Source organism: Drosophila novamexicana, unplaced genomic scaffold, assembly GCF_003285875.2.
Source record: "Drosophila novamexicana strain 15010-1031.04,08,12 unplaced genomic scaffold, DnovRS2.1 tig00000960-arrow-arrow-pilon, whole genome shotgun sequence".
Lineage (NCBI taxonomy): Eukaryota > Metazoa > Arthropoda > Insecta > Diptera > Drosophilidae > Drosophila > Drosophila novamexicana.
Genome location: NW_020824833.1, coordinates 996,932 through 1,021,046, shown reverse-complemented (window position 1 = coordinate 1,021,046; position 24,115 = coordinate 996,932). Strand labels below are relative to the sequence as shown.

The following is a 24,115-nucleotide window of genomic DNA, read 5'->3' as shown; positions in this document are numbered from 1 at the left end:
GCATTTTTGCATTGCAGAGTTCTGTGGCTTGACTTCAGAGATTGGGAGGAGTATGAATGTTAACGTTATAAAAGAAACGCGTTTTAGACGGGTCTAAGTCCATTTTCCGTTCGACGCCTGCATTTGCTGGGATAAATCAGTAAATGTTCAGGGTACGGATTGGGGGTATGTATGTATTTGAGCCTCGTTGGAGTTAAGGTCCTCCGGAGCTGAGGTCTTCAGCTTCATCGAGCTATACTGAAAGAGTCCTACTTCTGATCAAAGTACTGATCTGATGGAAGTTTGTGGATCTATCAATAGCTAGTCAGTACGGTCAGTGCGGTCGTTTGCAAAAGGCAAGCAATGGGCCTCACTCCTCCATATCCATATCCATATTCAGTGAATTTAGGAATACATGTGAGCACTCGAAGGATGGGTCAAAACGCCAACAAATCAAAACAATTTTCAGTATTTATAAAAACGAACTACCAAAGAACTCAGTCTCTCGAAGCCAATTAAAATGCCTGAGCCTCTAAGTAAAAGAAAATTTCTCCAAACCCAAGTGTAGGGGATTGTCACAAAGACCAATATTAGAAATTATAACATTTAATTGGTCCGTGAAAATTGTGCCACCCAGCCAATGGGCTCAGGAAAGCACACTTGGGCATTCCACGTGATATGGCAAAGGGGCTAATTAGCTGGGTCACCATCCCTACCGCCACGATAGGGCAGCTGACAGCTGGACAACTGGGGTCAACAGTGAGAGGTACAGTTTTGTCGCGACTTGCGACTCCATTTGCATTGCAACAGGCGTGAATGGCCCTGGGAAAAGCCAGAATGAATAGCAATTACGTAAGTTCTTATGCAAGCCCAACTATATAGCAGATGGGCGTCTCAAAGAGCTGGCATTCATGCATCCAAATGATTGGGCTCTACCACAGAGGTGACAGAAACAGGGAAACCTTCTGTTTATTCTCATAGAACGAATCATATTGAATGCGGCTTGAATTTTTTTATTTTCCAATTTCAATTGATTTGACGCAATTAGCGCTCCCGATACCCCTGCAAACCAAACCCCCGCCGCCCATCGACTAATCCAACAGGGCGCACGCTCACGTGTAAATTAATCGCAGACTGAGAGTATCAGCTATTGAGGCGTTTGGCGCCCAACGCCCCATAAAACCCGCATAAATAATTTTCGCCTCAAATGCCAGGCCAAGCATGTTGTCGAATGAAATGGAAATGTGCAACAAAGGTCATTGTTTCCCACACGGGGAATATCGCTTGTAGTTCCAATATCGGAATTTAATTGCCCTCGGAATGAATTAAGCGTTAAATAAAACACAATTGACTTGCAATCTTGTTTAAGTCAATCTGCATTAATTAAACCTTAATGCGCCACCTGCCCCCACTTCTAAGTTCATATTCACACTGGCTTTTAGAGAAAGGGATATGTATGATAAAACCCTTTGGGCTGGGCCAAAGCGCGAAAGGGTCCGCAATCATTTTACCGACGGCCATATGAAGTTCCAAAATGATGGATTATACGAAACGAGATGAATTGGTCGGCCTGTGCTGGCCAGACCTTAAAAGTTAGAGGCCTCAGAAATGGAGGTCCGTAACCATCTGTTACGTTGACTCTATCTCACGACTATAAATGCCGTCAATATCAATACCGCAGTAGCCAAGCTGAAGATATAACCTTCTGGCCGAGATGTCCACCTTGGTTGCAGCGAGTCTTATCCAAAACAACTTCTGGACTGTGGACAATGACACCGAGCCTAAATAAGCCTCTAGTCAGGCCTCGTGCCAACTAGGCTACTTATAATTATATCAATATTTAAATAACGGCTTCACGAAACAAAATCAACTTGGTTTGAGGCCTATTCCCTAATTTTTTGATCAAAGGAATCAAGGGACGCTGCCCCATTAAAACCCTAAAACCTGCGTGGTATCTTTAGGTGGTGCTAATGACTCCATGAGACTTATGACCTCACACTCAAACCTTATGCTTCAATCGGATAAACAGTTTCTTGCTGAACGTAAAGACGCCGTCTAGAGCAAGCCCACTCAAGATGCCAACCCTATTAAAAATCTTCCTTGAATGCAAAAAAGTATTGATTGCATTGCAAGTTCTTTCTTCCTACAATAGTTGTAACAAGCAACAAGACAATTGCTTCTCAAAATGGGAAGCACTTGTCGAACCAAATAAACTCAAGATGATCAGGTCATCCGTATACGCACAACAGGGAATCCATTTTGAGGTGGAGCTCTGCAATCAACCATGACAAAGTACTCGAAAGCGTTCCGTCAACTCAGGCAATATAAAGCTTCTTTCAACTCTCAACAGATTTCTTAACATTAATATCTTTACGCTTTCACAACGTCGGGATGAATCTGCGAGTCCCACTCTAAGTCCTCCACAATCTTCCTCCGCTTAGCCTCTGATGAAGTGGACGTCTCTTCCATCGCCTCATTAACACGGACATCTAGGGTAGCCCCTTACCCGCGCACAAACTTCTCGACAACGTCCACTGCGGTCATGTGGAGGACCACTGGCATCTCTACAGTGCATGACTCTGCTGACCTGGCTCCCCTTTGCAGCGTGTGCAGCCGGAACATGACTTGGACAAGCTGGCACATGAATCGCATGCGTAACCTTCACATTTACATTGCAACTGCTAATTCCGTTTCCTTCGTGGGACATGTGTCTTGATTATAATCCTCATTAGACTTCTTGTCCATCTGTTGTTTTCTGTTACGCCTCAGCCCAAGTCCATCAATGGACGCACTTTTCTCGAACGTATTGTTCAATTAGATACTCAAACTGCAATTGCCCCAAGGATATAAGGAAAGTAAAGGCTTCACAGAAAGCAGACATAAAAAGCGACAGCAGCTGCATGTGGGGCAGTGCGTATCACAAATTGCGAGACAATGGAGCTCATCACAGTTCAGTTAGGCATTATTGTTGAGTCGAAAGCAGCCATAAGCACAACAGGCTTGGCATCTGATTTCATCTATTTTGCGCCTTTGGACTAATCCATGGCAATGGCTTACAATAGCCAAGATCCTGATGAGTCTCAGATGACGCCTAATTAATGAATTCCCTATCTTGGTAAATGGGTTCAAAGACGCATAAAGAACTGAACTTCTACTTTCACTGTGCACCGTGGTAACAGGAGAAGAACCTTTATAGATTCGGTCAGATGGAGAAGCCTAAACAAGGATGCACAATAAATGATGCACTAATACTCGGCATAAAGAGATGCTAAATAATTCGAAAGTAATGGCACCTGGTTCCGTTAATGTAGAAAGAATTACGATATTGTGGGCGTCCAGAGATATCTGAGAATATGCGAAAAGATGAGCTTGTCGAATAGAGTGCCTAAAATAGGCAAAACATTCCCGCAATGTAATACTTAACAGCCGCAGTTTAAGTCGTGAGTACTTCAGGGGGATACGCTTCGACGTAGTCAGAGAATCGCACATACACTTGGCCCGGGCCTTCAATATCTTGGAAAGAATTTCATCCCACAAAAAAACCAAGTAGATAATAACGAAATGTATGTAAAAATTCGCCTTGCACGCAAGATTCGCTATTTGTAAATTTTCCAAATTGTTAACACTTAGCTATATCTTTCAAAAAATCTCAATCGATTTCAAAGAGATATATTGATATATTGGAAAAATTTTGCATTTACTTGATCTTACCAACATCGGACCATCATATCATGCCTGCATAGGAACGATCGGCCCAAAATTAATATAATTTTGAAATCTTCATCTTTTGCTTGTTAGCTAGAAAGCCGATATTATATATATTAGATATGCATGGTTCTTCAAAGTCAAAACTTAGTGAAAATATGTTTGATACCTTCAATCTTTTCGTAGAAAGATTTTCAATTTTTGGCTATTTATTCCATTGGCGTTAAGCTTTTTAAAATTCGTTGAGGTTTACGATATAAATGTCCTATGACCCGAAATTTTTTGGAAGAAAAACTTTCCTAATAACAAATTTGAATAAATGTTTTTTTTTGTTTGTGGCGCCAAATCTTAAAAAAAAAAAAAAACAAATCATTTTCATCAAACACTTTAACCAAAATAATACTAATACAAAAAATTCGACAAAATTTTGATAAATGTTTCCGATAGAATATTTGAAATTATTATAAGTAGGGCTTTTTAGCTCTTTAGTTAATGCAATTATGGTCAAATAGCATTCGACATATTGTGCCTAAGTTAAGCGAAGCCTGTTTAGCTAAGCACTCTCACTAAATGGCAGGGTGTTCGAAATACTTAGTTAACTGTCTGCCCGTTGGCTAGGAATGGGTATTACTTTCCATTTCTGTCAATTACATGGCAATTAATATTTACTGAAATATACTGCGCCCTGGCCACATGGAGAACCACCCATACGCGGCCTGGTAATTAAAATAAAAACATTCTGCTATACATATAGATATATGTATTCTATATGACCGATTTGTGGGTTTTCATGTGTGTGGCGCATTAAAAATTGATAAGTATTGAAAAAATAAAGCACTGCGGCGCGTGGGTAAATGGTGTATGGCAAACGGACCGTTGCCGGAGTTGACCGTGCATCACGCACAGGTGCGTCCACCACTTAGCCTACGACTGGTGTCCCAAGAAGCCGACAACTTGTTGAGTCCTCCTTCGCAAGGCCGAGGCAGAGGCGGCAGGCATGGGCGCTGGCCAATGGAAATTGAGCAGCGGCTGTGAAAAGTGGGCCAATCGCCTCTCGAGTCCCAACATGAGTAATGGCATCGCAGTCAATCAAGTGATTGTCTGATGCTTCCGAATTGGGTTACCCAGCTGCGTGATGCGTGTCAACGATTGCGTGCAGCCTGCTGTCCGCAATCTCCTCCATTTCCCCAAGGAGGGCACGGCCAAACGATCCATAGCAGCTGATAACAGAAAGATGTTTCCACGTGGAAAGGCCGGCAACATACAAAAACGCAAAAAAAAAAAAAAAAGCCAAACAAAAGCAATAAACCGAAATGTATGAAACCAACAAAGTCACAAAAAAAAAAACAAAGGAGTGCTAGTTAAGCATGCTCGACTACTAGATATCCTGTACACAACATGGAAAACCAAATATTTTATTAGAATTTGTTTTTCTACTATTCTGCCTTATTTTATATATGCACTGATATTTTGAATATATAGGTATAATATTTCTGCCTGTTAAATATATTCGTCTAATATCATATCCTTTTAGCTTATTTTCCAACACTGTAGAAATTGTATTGAGTATCGGTGATTATAGTCCGATCTAAATGCAATTTTCAGCACTTAAATGTGGCATTTAATTGGAAATTTTCTTTTCCAATTTTTGGGGAATGCTTGAGACATCCAAAAAGGGAAATAACTAACATCACTATATTATAAATATAGTTTAGTGTACTATATATAATATTATATACCATATTTTTGTGTATTTCGTTTTTTTGTCCATTCGACTTCAAAACATCTTTGCTTAAAAACCAAAAAATGTATTATCTGGCAGTTTCTGAGATCAGCGAGTTCACACAGACGATGAGGCAGACGGAAATGGCTAGTTCGACTCACCTTCATCAAGAATATAGAGTCGGAGATACTTGCGCACAAAAACAGTATACCCTTTTAGCCAATTTCACAGGGTTCAGGGTATAAGCACACCCACGCACACAACCAACAACCTACCAAAGGTACCCAAAAAACAGCACAGTGGTATGAAGTTGAAATGTAAGATGGAAAATTGAATGAACAAATTGAGTACAAAATAAACTGAAAGAATCAATATTTTTTAATATTTGTTTCTACAAAGTAGATATAGTACAAGGGGAATGGAATGATCTGACAGAATTCTTATTTTGCATATTTCCTAGCATTAAGTATGATACTTATCGACATTTTTAAATGTCTAGTATATGACTTTTTTGGCCTATGACAAATGTTCAGGTCCATGCTTTGATGTACCATATATAATTACAGTAATATATAGAATATTGGCTGTTTGGCGACCTTCGTGACATTGAGTATAGGGTCTAGCCGGTTCGAGGTGCAGATTTGCGATTTAAGCAAACAAGTTGTGCCTTTTTTAGCAAATATATTTCGACTGCTTTTGTCCAGATTCAGATGGTAAAACCAATTAAAGGAAATTCGAGTAATAAATGTATCTTTTGAATAAAAAACAAGTAAGAGGTTCTAGTCGGGAGCTACCCTGAACCCTCTTCTTCCAACATCAAATACATATATATATTCTATTTAAGAAGCTTGGTGACTCTAGCTCTTATTATTTACCAAAATTGCCCAAAAAACAGGATATCGATACCAATTTTTATCGATTGCTTGGAAACGGAGTAAGTTATCGATTATCGGAAGCAAACTCGATCTGCGCAGGCACTAGGAGGACCTACAAATTTCAAGACTCTAGCTCTTATAGTTTCTGAGATCCTTGCGTTCGTACATACGGACGGACGGACGGACAGATAGACGGACGGAGGGACAGACTGACGGAAATGGCTAGATCGACTCGGCTATTGGTGCTGATCAAGAATATATATACTTTATGGGGTCGGAGATGCTGCCTTCTGCCTGTTACATACATTTGGATTTTGCACAATTACAATATACCCTTATACCCATTTTTAATGGGTTCTGGGTATAAAAAGCTGGCTTTTCACTATGATTCCCACCACTGTGCGCTGTCACGCCAAGCCATTTGCGACATTGACAATGTCAACTTGGGTAATGTTTATTGTGAATGGCGGGCATCCATCCATCCATCGGACTGTTGTGCTGTGCGCCCAGCACTCCACATAAAGTACTGTACTTCGCCTTGCCCAGCCACAAGTTGACCAACATCATATTAATGGACACCGCAAATGTTTGTATGTAGTATGTGTGTTGTTAAATATGGGACATGCATACATATGTGTATGTGTGTATACTAGTGTGGGCGTATTCATAGCAGCTGTGTCTGCGTGTGTGTTGAGCAACGGGAGTGCAATTGGAATTGCGGTAAATCAATTCGAACGTGTCACTCTCCATCTCATTCACACTCTCGTGCTCATTGACATTCGCATGCATACACATATCGACAACATTGTCTGGTTTTGCTTGTGGTTTTTATACCGTAAACCCATCGAAAATGGGTATTAAGGCTTAGTCCAAATATCCGTAACAGGCAGTAGGATATATCTCCGAACTTATACCCTATAAAGTGTATATATACCTGCTTAGCCCTGGCTAGTTGATCTAGCCATGTCTGTCTGTCCGCTCATCTAACCGCGTTCGCGTATCCTTCCAGCTAAAAGGAGCTTTCAGAGCAAAAGACACAAAATATGGAACTTGGACTCTCGTTTAGTGTACACAGATCCAGAATATTTTACTTTTTGCTATTTTCTTACATTTCGATGCCAATGGGGTATCTCCTCCTGCGTTTAGGGTATCTCCTGGTCTGGCATTGCCAGCAAATCTAGTTATAAAATTCATGTTTATTATGGTTGTTATTTTTTAATATTTATTGTAATACTTATAGATAGGCCTATCTATTATTATATTGGACCTCATTTATATTAATATAGGTGTTATTACTCCTAACTATGGCCTGCTCCTCGTCGGAGTCTAATTTGCATACTTCTTCACAGTGTGAAAAGAGTATATTGGTTTCGTGCAGTGTCCCTCTTGCTGCTCGCCCATGACAACGCCCATTATGGGCGTGGCACTTTACGATAATCCTCAAATTTGTGAATCCGCTCGAAATACTCCTATTACGAATTCGAGGGAGGCGTGGCAAAACTTCTCAATTGTTATGGGACTGCGAACGAGTATGACGCAGTCGGTTATACTCGACCGCAACATTCCAACTGGCTTGCTCTTGTGTTCGTGTGCGTGTGCGTGTGTGTGTGTGTGTTGAGTATTTCTTGAGTTGTTTGAACAATGTTTTTGCATGGCGGAGAGCCATTTCGCCATTTCGCCAATGCATTCATTGCAAATTGCAATTAGGCAGTTCGTGGCGCACGTCAGAGCCTGGCGGCTCCCTTGATTAGCCCCGGACCAGGGCCAAGGTCAGGGTCAGGAGCAGTGTCGGGCGTCAGATTCGTAGGGCTTATTCGTCCAGAAATGTCAACTAATGCGATTTAAAACAAGCAGGCGACTGTGGTGGGTCTCTGGCCCACATTTCGTTGGCTTGTTGGGCCAGTAGAGCTGTTGGTCATTCAATCAATTGGCCATTTGGTCAGTTGGGCAAACAGCAAAGCATTTAGTCGCGCATGAGCCATTAGGAAAACACATATTCGGAACGGCGGCCAACTGGCCCTACGACATGCTATGCTAGCCGGTACACGCCAGCACAACCTGTAATAATTACTGACCATTCGTCAACTGCTCAACGCGGAGCCCAGAGACTCACGCCCCAGGGCCCACTGGCCCACTGGCCCACCAGCTCTTGGACACCTCTCGACAGTTGTTCGATTTTGTATACCCTTGTTGCAAGTGGGATTATAATATTGTTGCGAGGTGTGATGCATATTAAAAGAGGTATCGCCGATGCCATAATATTTACCTGCATATGTCCTAGTCGGCAACAACAGGTGAGTCGATTAAGTATAAATGACTATCTCAGAGACGTCTGGTGAGGATAGCAGACGTCTCCAATAGCATATAGGTAACATTGGAATAATCTGTTAAGCATTGACTAATTATATTGAAGATCTTTATGCCATTATCTCAAGGTCTTATCTCGAAATTGGGGCTGTGTTTTAGGCTAACCTCATTAGCGAGCACTAACACACACATATGCATATATCTTCAACAATTGCAGGGTTTATTATCTAGGGAACATCGCCGTACCCGGGCAGATCCAGGGTATTAAACCATCGGCACCACGAAAAAAGCCGCGTTCTATGTTTTCCTTTTTGCTCGCTGACCACGACATTGGCCCCCGTCCGGTTGAACAGCTACCAGCACTCGAGCCTGCATCGGTGCCTTTGACACTGACCGAAACGCGACGGTCGCCTTCGTCCTCGCCCTCGTCCTTATCCACATCCACAGCCACATCCACATCGTCATTGTCCTGGTGGTGGTGTGTGGTTGCGTGGCGTGGCGTGCACTTAGCTCTGTCCTGTGTCCTGTGTCCACAGTCCGATTGTTCAATTGTCCGACTGTCTGATTGTCAGTTCGTTGTCCGAGTCAGCTCGGACTTACTTTCACTTTGAGGGCGGTCTGGACAATTTGAGCGCCAACATGTGGGCAGCTTAGCTCCGATTCCTGACTGGCCCCACAGTCCTGGCTGCTGTCAATCAATGCCTCCATTGTCTTTCTATCAGTTGCATACAGAACTGTAAACAGTTAGATGGCATATCAAATGGAGCTGTTTCATGGCGACCCGTCCAAGATAGTTCCACTACTCAAAGCTAAAATTAATACAAATTTGCCCGCAGATATTCTCAGCTGTCTTTAAATAATTCTAACGCGAATTGTGTTAAAAAGTTGTCTGCGATCAATTGTTTTGCCTTAAGTAAAATATTGAACTATGCGTTTTTGGAAACATTTTCATTGGTTCGATTTCGATTGTAGACATTTCGACTTAATCTGGAAATATTCTAATTGCCAGAACTAGGCATTTCGTTAGGTGGAAATTCAGTTTTTTCCCCATTTCGTCGAACAATGACGCACACAGCAAAAACATGGCTTGTTCTTTTTTTTTTTAAAAGTCACCTAAATTCGAATCTTAAATTTGCCAAAGCACTTTAAAAAAAAAGAAAGAAAACATGTGCTACACTAAGCAATTTTTATTTGTCACACATGTTTGTGAGCCTCCGCTGTCGTCTCTTAATTTGTAAAAGTTTATTTTCGCTGAGGTATACACTAATTGTGATGCCAAATAAAATGTAGCATTTAATAACCACATTGTTTTTTTTATTTTTTCTTAATTTGAATTTACAACTTAAAGGCAGAACACATAAACGAGTGTGTCCCAAGCACAAACTCTTATACTCTGAAAGGCGCATTCGTATCTGGAATCTATTTCTACATTGGTAACAACACAATTTTATACTCAACCAAACTTAACATTTACAAACAACATGTAATACTTTAACAGACCAACCCCCCTACCGCTCAACCCCGGCTGCTGCCAACACAATTGCAAATGGAAAATGAAAAGTATTAATAATTATACATATTAAGTTGCGGGTATAACCCAGCTTTGCCCAGGCCAATTTATTTTCTTTAAATTTTAGACAATACTTTTCCAACAATAGATATTTGAAAGCAAGTAAGAATGCCCTGGTTGGACGTATCCGACTAGCAAATACCCAATACCCAGCGCCAAACAAGCCTCATAAGCATTCTAGCATCCGTCATACCCTAACAAAAACCAAAGCATGCCCCTTGATGAGTAGCTTATGTTGCAGATGTGCCTTCGTGATGGGATTCGGTGTTAATTATCCGATCTTTACGAAATTCCAAAATCATAACACAACAAAAAACACACACTATGCGTGTGAGTATACCAAATCGATTGGATCTAGCTTTGAAATTAGGTTCTTTAAATATTGCGACAAAAAACAGGGTATCCAAAAAGTGAAATACTCCTAATCATTGTACACTATACAAGAGGCTACATGCCAAACGTTGTGAACTAATATTTTCTCTAATATTTTCTAACTATACTTTAAAAATCATGTTACATAAACGAAAATGAGCGGAAGTATTGAGAAAAAAAAAACTGAAAACGATTTTTGCTGATGGTTTTGGAGATTATGTACATGTATTTCGAAGTTCTCTAGCTTTTCTACTTTCTGAATCGACTCAGCATGTCATCCTGATCAAAATTAAATACACTTTATGAACAGAAAAGAAAAAGAAGAAGAATAAAATGCAATTTTTTCAAAATTTCGGAAATACGTATTCATTCTTAAACAAGGCCAGAAATCTAACTTGCACTCTAAAAATACTTTGAGCAACATCGCATACAAGACAAGCTCCAGCTCCAACGATCAAAATGGAAACTTTTCTGCATCTGAGAATTTTCCAATGCTTATATTTGTTCTTAAATTTTTCAGCAATAATAGTTTATTCACAAAAAAAAAAAAAAACGATTACTATGTATGACAAAAGCTATCTATTACTAGAATCTCTGCGTCCCTCGTCGAGGAATGATTCAGTATCATTTCAGATATAACGCGCTTTCAGTCCATTATTTGGGCTGGGCTGAGTCTATCTAGCCAAGTCCGTCTTTCCGACTGTATACATCATTTCTATATGTGTTTGTCCGACTGACCTTGCTCGGACCAAGTTTTTTTGCTTCCAATCTTAGACTTACATTTTCACCCATTTCCCGCCCGTGGAAATGTAAAGCCAACCCGTACTATCTTTAACTCCATGTCACAAGTTTTATGCAATGAACGACTGAAAATTGAGAGTCAAAATTGAGAGTCAACGTTTCCACGTTTTAGTCTATTTTCTACAGAAAAGACTAAAGTTTTCCAATTGCTGAAATACATACTTTACAGATCATGGATTTTTCTAAGAGTGTGTAACACTCACTTCCCAAATTAGTTTTTATATAGATGGAAATGACTTTTCAACCCGAAACTTGAACTGTGCAACCTTTAACCCGCAATTTCCATTCAGCATTAACAGACAACTACCATGCAACCGTTAAGACCAATTTTCCACAGTGGCGGATGGAATTTGCAAATCGCCGAAACACATATTCCATAAATTCTCAAGCCGATCGGACGAGACTTAACTAACTGGACTCAAAAAGGTCGAAACCAGCGAACACGTCTCAAATTTATTTTCAAAAGAATCTTTAGAAACAACCCACAAAATCTTTACCCTTATTCCCACCAAGGTAAGGTCGATTTTCATCACATATGATTTTTAAGAATAAATGTTTGAGATCGAACGGATGGCAAAAAAAAAACAAGTAAGAGGTTCTAGTCGGGAGCTCCCGACTAGGGAATACCCTGAACCCTCTTCTTCCAACATCAAATGCATATATATATTCTATTTTAGAAGCTATATGTCAAGTTTGGTGACTCTAGCTCTTATTATTTACCAAAATTGCCCAAAAAACTGAATATCGATATCGATTTTTATCGATTGTTTGGAAACGGAGTAAGTTATCGATTATCGGAAGCAAACTCGATCTGCGCAGGCCGTAGGAGCACCTACATCTAACATATCAAGTCGTTCATACATATACGGACGGACGGACGAACGGACGGACAGACAGTTAAGCTTTAAGCTTCAAAGTCCTGATAGTTTGGATAGTTTTATGCATTTGCATTTTTATGGTATAGGTATCAGTCCAGAAAGAGTTTATCATTTATCTATCGATAAATATCGATTTATATCTGACTAGAGCACTTTTACTTCTTAGATATTATCTCTTGAATCATTAGAAACGAAGTCTAGTATGAGCGCATGTTAAAAGTGCTGTCAAAGTTGACAGCATGTTAAAGGTGTTGTCAAGGCAAATGCACTTGGAAACACATTTAGCTTGGCTAGCTATGGCATGCATCTGCTTTCACGCGTTTCCAATTCTTTAGATATCTCTGGGCTATCTTCTGAATGCGTTATCTTTGTTTTATGCGCTGGCTCATGCCCGACTCACGACTCACGCCTCCCACCTTCCGACTCCAGACTGGGGCGGGCGACAGAAACCGTTAACTAAGATGGCAAACAGATCCCAAAGTACAAGCAGAACGAACCTAATTACGTTCAGAGCATTAGTCATACATGTACATACACGTATGCCATAATGATGTTGCATTGTGTGCAATATGGATGAATGTATGGTCTATATAAGCGATATGCATTTCAGCTCGAGATTCGAGTCTAGACAAATTCATTTGTTATAATCAACTGCGAGATAGCATTTAAGAAAAACACTTAAGATGGCAATTAAAAGGAGTGCTAAGTAAATACAAGTCAGAAAACAAGAGTTAATTAAACTCTGTGAATTATTTGTGTGACCCATAAAGATATAGACAAATTCGATAAGTATACACAGACTAAGATTTTTTGCCTTTCGGAATACCTGCCGCTATTGCTTGCGAAATCTAAAAACAAGCCCTTTAAGAGGCGTGGACTTGCGCATTCGTAAAGCTCCACAATTGGATGGCATATTGAAGCCCGGATAATTTTATAACAATCAAGCAATAAGATCCAAAGTCATCGCAAAAGGGAGCATCAGATCGGATCGCGGCCAATATTGCTTAGACTTCTAGAACTTGTAATACTGATTCAGCGAAAGTAGCATCAAGTATAGAGCTGTGCTGAGTCATACGCATTGTGCATTAGTTAAAACCAGTTCTCATTAGGGCTCAGCTGATGAACAATTGTGGTTTGCCTTTTGGTGCTGGAAATAGTTAAGATTAGACCTTAGAAAATAACATTTATATGTTGATAATTTCTTATTATTTCTCGGATCACGGACTTATCGTATGCTCCCCTGATGGATACGCAATTATTTTAAGCTGTGGACTAGGGTCTGGTTATTGAGCTGGCGGTTTATCAACGTGTTATTGATAATTACTAGTTACTTAAAAGTCGTAGGTATTACCCGGCTTTGCTCGGCCCAATTTTTAGTTTTTTTGCTGAAACTCATATCAAATAAATTTGCAGAAAAACATTTAAGAATGGAAAAGTTCCCTTTGCAAAATCTTTCCTATTTAAAGTACCACATAAGCCATAGCAAAATATTCAAAGCAAACATTTTCTATAAAAAGCACAACTATCAAAGATTTATTTAGACATTCATTGTAGTTAATAATATAAATACTCTATTCTTATAGTTATTTCTTGCTATTTAAGCTAGAAACTCCAAGCTAAGTATATCTATTATAATATGTATAACTTGTATATCCACGATAGATATCTTTGGAGCTAGAGTCATGAACCTGTCTTGCTCTAGGATATTCTGGCGGCATCGTGTGTATTATTCTTATTGCATGCTATTAACTTACATCAAATGCTAAAAAAAAGCTTAAAAAAAAAAAGCTAGCCGACCCTTCCGGCAAGAATGCAAGCAGGTCGAAGCTGGGTAACCCAAGCTACATACGAAGCAAGAGATCACTAGTCGATAATACCCGATCTATATGGAAACACAGTTACACGTTAAACAAGCACCCGAAAACACAAACCAAGCAAAGGGAAGCCGGGCAGGAAAACTAAAGTATTCGCTTTATGGGATATACAGAAGCCGTCTTAACGAAATTGGTGTCACGCGCTCTAATTATCGCCGAGCTCAGCTATCGATATTTATCGATTTTAATGAGAGTATGGACTGTCAGCAATAAAGTGTAGACTGAATAGATTTAAACAACATTGGGTAAGTATTAAATCTCTATTAAGCATCTATAATTGAGCATATACTTAGCTGACTAACTGGCCGAGATAACTGAATGTACAGATTATATGTATATGTATGTGTGCATGTACATATGCATATGTGTGTGTACATAGATACTAGATAGATGGATACAATGTAGAATGGCTATCGCGTTTTTATCTTTTGTCGAGAACAAACAGTTTGTTAATATGTTTACAGGCATGCATATTTGTATATGTATTGTATTAACGTGTGCGAGCACATAAAATAATTACTAAACTTTAATTAGCTAAGTCTTTGGGGAGCAGTAATTGTTATTTAAAGTCAGAGGTTAGCTGATACAAATATTTTGCCGAAATAAAGAAAAACTAATTAAATGGCACAGAAAGTGCCAGCAGTGTTTTTTGTTTAACATTGAGAGGGTAGGAAAGTGTGGAAATGTAGCTTCGAAAGCATTCGAGACAATATAAAGTTTATAATTTCTTGATCCGGACTAAATTAACATGCCCATGCCCATCTGTCTATACTCATATCCATAGCAATCGCCTTAAGAGTTCCAATAGAGTTCCAAATTGGATAAACGCCGATTTTCAAGAATACATTTCCCATAGGGTACCTTGTAGTCAGGCACTCCCGACTAGAGCACTCTTACTTGCTATTCATATTTTTGTTGCTGTCGTCAGATTTTCTTCGGTGCGAGCGAAATTCGTTTGCAGTGCCCCAAGACACATGACATCATTTGGAGTCAGGCGGAAACTGGAACATGACTTTGGCTCTGGCTCTGGCTCCGGCTCTCAGCATTGGCCTCTTTATCTCAGCATTTAGTGCTCCGCCTTCTTCTTCTTCTTCCGTCTCTCTATGTGCCAAATCGCTGATAAAACCCAAAACCGAAACAGTGAATAAAAATGAAACGAAAATAGTCGCAAGGCAAAAAGATAGCGAAAGAGGCATCAAACACGTGGCTTCGACTGTCGCAGCTTCACACAAATGAGCGAGAAGAATGTGAGGCAAGACATCAAATTAATTATTATTATTTTTTACATTTAAAGCTTCGAAAAATAAAAATAAGTTTCAGAATGAAAAATATATAGATAATAGAGGGGTACGGAATGCCGTAGTCGAGAGTGACAGACTAGGAGATTCCCTCGAGCCTGCGCCAAGTAAGCGTGCTAATATGTTGAATATATTCCAGAATAGTGTCGGTGCTTATAGTCCGATCTATTTCTATTGTGTTCAACTTCTTCTACTCTTCTAACTAACAAAAAAACGATTAGCTTTATGGTATAGGAGAATATGTATATAATTTCAACTTCAAGTCTCTACATTTTGTAGTTTCCAAGATTGGGCAAGACTAGATCAACTTAGCTCCTAGTCCTGATCAAGAACATATATATATATATATATATATGTACACTTAATGGAATCGAGATTTCTTTCCATTTTGCCCTTTTACCTGTTTTCAATGGGTTCAGAGCATAACAAATATGAACAGTACGGAATGGCACGCAGAAATTGAAATAGCCATTATGGACATATGGCTCGGAGGTGATTTTATACGACAATATTGTTTCTAAGCGATTGTTCCTATGGGAATCATATGATATTGTATTACGATTTGACACGTTTTGCAGATATATTAGAAAAATAGTGAATCTGAATTTGGTCCTTATATGACAAAACAGAGCTATATGATATAGCTGTTTGATGTTGATCAGATTTTAATAATATTAAGGGATTATAATGAGTCTGATTAACACCACGTTTGGTTAAGACGTCTTGAGTTGTTCATTTGAGAACCGATCGTTCCTATGTTAGCTATATGCTATAAAAGTCGGGCCAAATGCTGTCTACAACAAATGAAGTTTTCAAATTGAGAGAACAGTTTGCATAGAAACAGACAGACTGTCAGATGGATATGTCCACAATGGACATCGGGCTATTGATACTGATCAAGAATATATACATAAATATATATAGCTCATGGAACACATTTCTTGACAAACTTATTATTCACAGAGTTGAAGAGGACAGCGTAATCGAGTCCGAGTCGCAGCTGTGTCCACAAATCGAAGCTGACTCATTTGTAGCCTTCAGCTGTGAGTTGAAAGATATGCAAATCTGGTAGCTCGATTGTTATTTCCCGAAACATGTAAATTGTTTAGAGATCGAAGAGCAGGCTCGAGATGTCAATCACGCGAATCAAGTATGAATCAGAACAGAAGCTATTCTTTCTCTTCTGGTCGGGGGTCAAGTGGAATACAAAATCATCGGCTACCATTATAGATAATCCTGCTTGCAGCATTAACAACACAGATTATTCAAGATAAAAAGCCACCAGAGCAAAACACTAGGTGTCAAAAATATATGCACACACATGTAGTTTTTGTGATTGGTTAAATGTTGCCACATTAAAGTCTGTGTCCCCCGCAACCCCCTTGTGACCCGCATTGCCACAGATTTTATGAGATTGAATGCATTAGCAGCGTTTTCCAGCGAAAAATCCCAGCGGGAAATGCAATACGTATTACGTACATAGACAGACATGCACAGACATGCACAGACATGCACATGTATGTGTGTAATTACATGTATGCATATGTATAAATGTGCATCATTTCATTTATGCACACTGGCCAAATGCATTTAGCGTTTAATCATGAGCATAATAACGATTGTGATGATAATGAATCAATGCTGCATTTTCGTAACAATAAAGCAAAGCAAAGCTCACAGCTTACCTGCTAGCACGGTAAAAGCCAATTGCGCTGAGATAATTTATGTATGTATATTGTATATGTATATGTAAATGTGAGCAGCGGCGGCCTCTTGATGTTTAGCCAAAAGCTCGGAACGCCGACGCAGACGGCGCCGGCTCAAAAGCTTCTGTTGTCGTTGTTGTTCTCGTTGTTGTTCTCGTTGTTGTTGTTATGGCATGTTGCATGCAGCTGTTGCATGCATGTGCCGCAGCTTCTTATTGTTGTTGCCTCTGACGTTAGGTGATGCTGCTGCTCGGCGGGCTCGGCGCTGTTGTTGTTGTTGTTGCTTATGAATTACAAAATAATTTGGCAATTTGTTATTGTTGGGCTGCTACATTGTTGTTGCCTTCAACAACTACAACAACAACAGCAAACTCTGCAGGCACATTTATGTTTAGGTATCAACAATATAAACAACCATTAAGCGAAACAAATAAATCTCACGCAAAAAAATGTATGAAACAAACGGAAAAAAAAGTGTTCAACACACGCAACAATAACACGTTCAACAAAAAAAAAGGCGTCTTATAAATATTTAGCTTTGCCAGTTACAACAAACTTTACGAATTGAACGCTTTTGGCAACGAAAAACGGCGCAGCCAGGCGTGAAAAAAAAGCACAACCGCGCAGGTTCAAACTTCGATTACAACTGAAGCGGCGAATTGACGCTGGCAGGCGTTCGGTCGGTCGGCGACGAGCAAACCGACTGGAGAGCGCGCCAAAACGAGCTGAACAGAGTTGCCATCAATTACGAAGCAACTGTGTAATTTGTTCTTGTTGTTTTGCTGGCCGTTGTTTTGGTTTAAGCATTATTGTTACAGTCGGAAGCGTGAATCTGTGCAACTCTGCTGTCTGACGTGTCGGTTGGCGTTATCACTTTCATTGCCGCAAACACAGGCGCGTGTGGAACCTTCAAAAATTTAAACTTGCATTGCGACGCCCTTGGTACAGTCCCAAGTTGGCTGTTAAGGTTGCGTTGCGCCTGTGTGAACGCGTCCAGCTGCCTGGCAGCCCTGACCAAGGGGGTTCATTATTTAACACTAAGTTGGCAGGCTCAATTATATGCTGCTTAAATATTGAAAATCGGTTGTGTTTTTATCAAATATGCATCGTTCTAAATTCGCCAAATGCCTAATGTGTCATCACCTGCGGTTAGCGAGAGCAGCTGTCTCTTCACGTTACCTTTTTGCACTTTTAATGTGCTGAACTTAACGCCAACAAGATATGCAAGCTCATTGCACAACCAACCGATATTAATTTATGCCCGGAATGCGATTTGCTGCCAAGCTGTGGGCGATATACTTGCTACCACATGCCTTGCAATTGCTAATGCACACACTTTGAACCCGCACTCAGCATTCTGAGAAGATAACCAAGCGTCCGGACCGACCAGTTGACCTTGAAACGGTCGTCAGCGGTAATAAAATCAAGCGACTTATATTTGGTAGCGTTTTAAGCTAATTGCTAAAAAGACTATAAAACACACCCTGATTAATTGATTGACAAAAAGGTCGTAAAGCGCAAACAATTAGCGAGCTCACAGGATGTGCTGGACAACAATACATTAAATAATTGGCATCACCGTTCAGAGTCGTAAAGGACACGCCTTTCTATCAACGGTACAACCTAAATCAGATTAAGTCAAACTTTGCTAATAAGTGTACATCCATTTTAATAAGGCAATTACGCCTTCTGTTATTGGATATTCATGCGGCATTGCTGCAGATGCTGGTACATCAAATGGCCGCAATGTGCCTAATTGCTCCTCGCCATAAACTGCACAAGCGTTGCGGTGCCAAGGACCAGTTCGCCAGATTACTGAGCTACTCAGCATTCGAACGCAGCCATTCAAATTACGCGCGTGCATCATGCAGAGGTGGCCAAAATTGCAATGAGTTGGCAGCACTGCTGATTACAGTAACTCTGGAAAATATCGATAAGTCGATTGTCTCTTATCTTGTATACGTACAACCGTGCCGGCTGCAGCACATGTTTTGATTCAAATTGTAAAATTTATATTCTCATAAAATGGGTGGACATCACAAGAAGAATATACGTGCCGAAAAGGCAAAAGTGAAATTGAAAGGTGCCAAGCTACCCAAGGGTCTTAATGTGACCAAGACGGACTTTAAAGTGCGCAAAATTGAAATACGCGAACAGCTGAGGGAATCCCACCTGCCAACAAATAACGGCCAACGCCAATTGAATTTGAAAGAGGCTCTATCCCGACTAAAGCATCACAACCTCAAGTTTCGCACGGATGCACTGCGCAACGTACGCGATGCCGTCAAAGCCGGCCAAGCCAGTCATCTCATCGGCCATCTCAATGAGCTGCTGCAGGGAATTGCCGCCGGCGCATTGGACATAGAGCGCGATGTACGAAGCGAATCGTATAAAACACTGGACGTGCTACTCGAGGCCTTGCCAGTTGACGCCGTTGCGCCATTCTTTCACATCATTGCCGCCTATTTGCGCTGTGCGATGACGCATGTGCAGCCAGCTATACAGGAGGACTCGCTGCTCTTGTTGGACGTGCTGCTGCAGCGCGTGCCATCCCGCCTGCTGGTCGAACGCAGTGCCAGCACCATTATCAGCAACTTTATTGACATGATATCACGGCAGCGCTACGATACCCAGCACACCAATCGCCTGCTAACTGTGCGCATAGGCCAGGGTCAGGGACAGGGACAGCTGACGACGATCAAGTGGCGGACCAAGGTGCTGCTGCGCCTGCAGCAAATTCTCAGCACGCTGCTGCAGCAAGGCAAGAGCGACAACAATGCCAGGCCAGCAGCACGTGTCGTCCACTATGATGCCGCGACGCACCAGTATTACAATGTCGTGCGTCCACCATTAACCGACAGGCGGGATTTGCACACCATTCTAGGAGAAAAAGCACGCAAAGCCGAGGACGAGCAGCTGATGAGCTATGTGGAGCAGCTTATGCCACTATTGCACGACAACTGGATGGAGGTGCGACCACAACAGCAGCAGCAGCAGACTCAGCTGCTCAATGCTGATGCCGCAGCCAGTTTGCACGTGCTGCTGAACATCATGACACAGCTGTGGCAACTTGTGCGCCAGTACGAGAGCACGCAGCAGGAAAGCACGCACGAGCTGAGCGACTGGATGCGGCGGACATATGCAGGCAACTTTGCGCGCATATTCCTCAAGGAAGGCAACTATCCCTACCAGCAAACGCCGATGGCTGACAGCCCGAAACAGAAAAAAGGCAAAAAGATGAAGGCACCAGCTGCTGGCGGGGAACTGTGCATTGTCCAGAACCTGAGTCTGGTGCAGCTCGTTTGTTACTTCTGGCCGCATCCTGATAGCGAACAGGGCGACGACTACGGTTCTCTGCTGCACTATGTAAGCCGATGCTTGCGCCAGTTGCACACATTGACCACAGATGAGCAGCTGCGTCTGGTGGCCGCATTGCGCGCCCTCTTGCTAGATAATGGTGCGGCACTGCTGCAGCTTCAGGCCCATCATATGGGCACTGTGATGCAGAACTGCATTGACGCCTACGTGGGGCAGCAGTATACGACACGCGAGGGCGTTGCCACAAAGGTGCTCAATCTGCTGTGCCTGATTGTGCAGCGCAATGAACTTTACAGGGGCTACGGCGGCAAGTATCAGTTTACGAAGTTTCTCGGCTATCTGCCCCAGCTGCTGCTCAAGCCCAGTGTGGCCGATGTTACTTTGACGGCAATGTCAACGCTCTGCCGCCAGCAGAACGTCGTCTTTATGACGGCGCTCATGGATAGTGCGTCCGAGGTGCTAGCGAACATTGAGCAGCTGCTGGTGACAGGCGACTTCAGCGCGGAGGAGAGCCGTTTCGAGAACCAAAAGCGCATATTGAACTTATTCTACTATGCCCGCCATTTTGGCGATCTTGCCAAATTGCAGGCAGCTCTCCAGAAAATGGAAAAGAACGCATCCGACCGCGTGGCCAACTACCTCAAGTGCATTCTCAGCTACGATTGAAGCATATCAGATGCTGCTTAAAGCCAACTCTTACTAAACTTTTATATGGTAAGAGGCTGGAGCCAACCAGCCTACTCGCAGTCCATGCTTGTAAACTTTTCTAAATAACTTGAAACGAGTGATATTGTTCGACTGCCTTTTCTAGACAATGTATACAGTCAGGCTGTTTTCCTAATTATAGATGGGCCTTAAAAATTAAAACAATATCTACTTGACACACGTTTTTTACATACATAAGTATAGTTTTGGGCTAACCTAGCGTAAAATCAATGCTGATATATAGCTTAAATATACATTTACATAAGTTTTAGCAAGAAAGTTATCTGCGTGTCGACAAAGATCAAATAACCTAATGTACAATTACGATATTATTCTGGTGCTTGTTATTAAACTCGAAAGTCCATAGAATGTTGCCAAAGCATTAAAAATATATGAAATTAATTCAATTCACAAATCATGCATTTGTTTACATATGAAATTGTTGTCCAATTGTTTCTTTAGCGCCCTAATCGTGCCAAATATTCATACATAACTCGAGTAACAAAGGTAGAACCTTTTAAAAATTTCATAAAGATCGGACTATAAGCACCGACTCTGTTCAAGAATACATTTCCCATAGTGAAAAGTTTGTATGTATAGAAGAAAGCTAGAATGTTTATAAAGGTAGCTCCGCTCCGCGAGATTCAGAGTATCCTCTAGAGCATTCTTGTTCACATTCGGAATAGTGTTAAAAATAAGCTGCTCTTAATTGTTTCTCTAGACAATACGATCCATAGATTTAGAAAAAGTCTCAATGTCTACTTTCAATATTTCGTTTGGAAAAATCTGTTCAATCGATTTTCAAATAAGTTTTTGTTGCGAACAACTTTCAACTAACTAATTTCCTTAATGTAGTTAAAAGTGTCCTAGTATGTGAATTTTGTTATTTATAAATTATAACTAAACAATTTATTATATAAAAGCAACTACTATCAGATATTCAATTAGTGGGCTTCTGTTTTTTCTGGGGCTTGGGCTTGAAACGATCCAAGACGGAGCGCACGGGTTTTGGCGTTTTGGCCTTCCCACTTGACGCCTGCTGCACATTGTCGCCGTCATCGCCATGCTTGTGGGAGGCGATGATGCCCTGCTTGGCCTTGCGCACCTCCGAAATAAACTCCTGTAGAGGAAATAATTTGATATATGATCTGGAAAGGGAACGTCTTAATTCTACGCACCTTGCGCTGCAGATCCTTGACTATTTGCTTGTTGCGTGCCGCCTTAGCGCTGCCGCCACGTCCCTTCATTTTGTGGCGCATTTTCATGTTGATTCGCGGCGGTTTCAGGTGGAAGAGCTGCCGCTTGGCATCGACCTTCTCCTGTAGAGTGGGCGCATCCACTCCAGTTATTTCATTCGGATCCAGTGTGATCAGCTCGGGTGGTATCTTCTCCAGCAGTGCGTGCACCTCGTGCTCGCGACGCTGTTTACTCGTCTCGTATGGATTATCCTCGAGCGCATCGTAATTGGGCTCACCGGAACCAGGCACCAACAGCGACTGAAAACCATTTGCCGTGGAAACCCCCAGCACATCCTCATATGGACAGAAGCGCATACCATGCACAAAGGCATCACAACGCTGGCGCAGATAGGGCAGCTTATTGCTGTTTGCAGTGCCACCGCCATGAAGCACATCCGTGTAGGTCTCCAAGTAGGTGCCCTGCGAGAGCGCCAACATGCCGCGCTGCGATACTTCCACCTCGTTGGCAGGCAGACGGAGACGGAAGATCGCCAGCGGCGTTTCGTTAAGATTGCGAAGATCCCATACTTTTACCATTCGGTCCAAGCCAGCGGTGACCAGATGCACGCCCTTGGGATCGACCGTGAGCGCTGTCATCGCAGTCGAATGGCAGAGCAGCTTGGCCAACGGTTCTCGAACTTTAGGTGACCACATGGAGACAACACCCTTGCCGCCTCCGATACAGAGCACACCGTTGCTCGGATTGTGCCGCATGTGGCGTATATCGCCAAGGCCCGTGTTGAAATTGCCGACTAGCTCGCCAATTGAGACATCGAGCCAAGATGCGTATCCTACACTGTTGCCAGCGGCAAGCAAAAAATGATAGGGCAGAAAGTCCAAGCGATTGACGCGCGACAGCCGCTTAACGCAGTGCAGTTCAGTGCCCTTTTTGTCATAGAAATAGACCCATTCCTTTTGGGCTACCGCGTACATGGTGGGCACGTGCAGCCACTGCACATCCGATACGCTCTCCATCACATTGAATTCGCAGTGCAGCTTCTTGGTTACCCAGTCAAAGGCAGCCACATGACCGCGTCGCCCGCCCAGCAGCAAGTGCCTTCCATTCTTTGTATAGCGCATGGTGTACGGCCCAAAGTCGAGCTTGAGCCTAAAGTGTTTGGCCGCCGATTGCAGATCAACATTGGCCGCAATCTCCTCTTGACGGTAGCTAGCAGTAATCTCCTCCTCATCAGCTTCCAGCTGGCCGGCTGTCTCTTGTAGCAGCAACTCTGTGCGCGCTGCCTGTTCTGTGGCATACTCCAAATAGATCTCCTTGCGCTGCTGCTTCTCTTTGAAGTGGCGCGTTTTGACACCCCGCGAGTCTACGGCATCGCCACGTGAATACTTGTCTAAAACTTCCTGCGGAATCTTTTGCTTTTTGGGGTGTTCAGTAGCCGCCGGCCGCTTTTTGTTGTATAGTTTTTTGTTTTTGTCATGCGACTGCATCTTAAGAAAGTCACCTGTGAACTTCTGTTGATGCTTGCGTTTTAGTTTGGCTGGTTTCGCTTCGCCGTCTTCGGATTTTACTGCCGCGGCATCAAAGTAGCGAGTTGGGGGCTTTTTGCGTCCCTTTGGCGGTGTCTTCGTCATCTTGATTTATGCGTCGAATGGCCTTTAAACAAAACACAATCTTTCAAAGTGCACAGAACCGCACAACACAACGTGCTCGTCTGCAGCTGGCCGTTGCGTGCTATCGTTTTCGTTATCGTTATCGTTTTCGTTATCGCTATTTCGGACTGGCACTAGTTAGCTCATGGGGCTGCCAA

The 24,115-nt window shown here is 41.9% G+C and overlaps 3 protein-coding genes and 1 long non-coding RNA gene across 6 annotated transcripts in view; 2 read left to right on the top strand and 2 right to left on the bottom strand.

Moving 5' to 3' along the window:
* Nucleotides 1-17,353, bottom strand: part of LOC115765407 (phospholipid-transporting ATPase ID) — a 53,457-nt gene extending 36,104 nt beyond the window's left edge. For all 3 annotated transcript variants that reach the window (XM_030708949.1, XM_030708951.1, XM_030708950.1), the window contains exon 1: nucleotides 17,068-17,353. The gene's annotated coding sequence lies outside the window, so the exon portion shown is untranslated. The remainder of the gene's footprint in view (nucleotides 1-17,067) is intronic.
* Nucleotides 12,853-15,389, top strand: LOC115765408. The gene is made up of 3 exons (XR_004018112.1): nucleotides 12,853-13,550; nucleotides 13,873-14,329; nucleotides 15,013-15,389. It is a non-coding gene; the product is annotated as an uncharacterized LOC115765408 (long non-coding RNA).
* Nucleotides 17,354-19,100: 1,747 nt separating the features above from the next.
* LOC115765350 (testis-expressed protein 10) lies at nucleotides 19,101-21,094 on the top strand. Its single transcript, XM_030708863.1, has one exon. It carries the CDS (start codon nucleotides 19,114-19,116, stop codon nucleotides 21,070-21,072), a length of 1,959 nt encoding a protein of 652 aa, XP_030564723.1. The 5' UTR covers nucleotides 19,101-19,113; the 3' UTR covers nucleotides 21,073-21,094.
* A 935-nt stretch (nucleotides 21,095-22,029) lies between these two features.
* Nucleotides 22,030-24,036, bottom strand: LOC115765351 (WD repeat-containing protein 46). The gene is made up of 2 exons (XM_030708865.1): nucleotides 22,290-24,036; nucleotides 22,030-22,231 (listed from the first exon to the last, which is right to left on the bottom strand). The coding sequence occupies exons 1-2, from the start codon at nucleotides 23,937-23,939 to the stop codon at nucleotides 22,052-22,054; spliced, it is 1,830 nt and encodes a 609-aa protein (XP_030564725.1). The 5' UTR covers nucleotides 23,940-24,036; the 3' UTR covers nucleotides 22,030-22,051.
* Nucleotides 24,037-24,115: the final 79 nt, after the last annotated feature.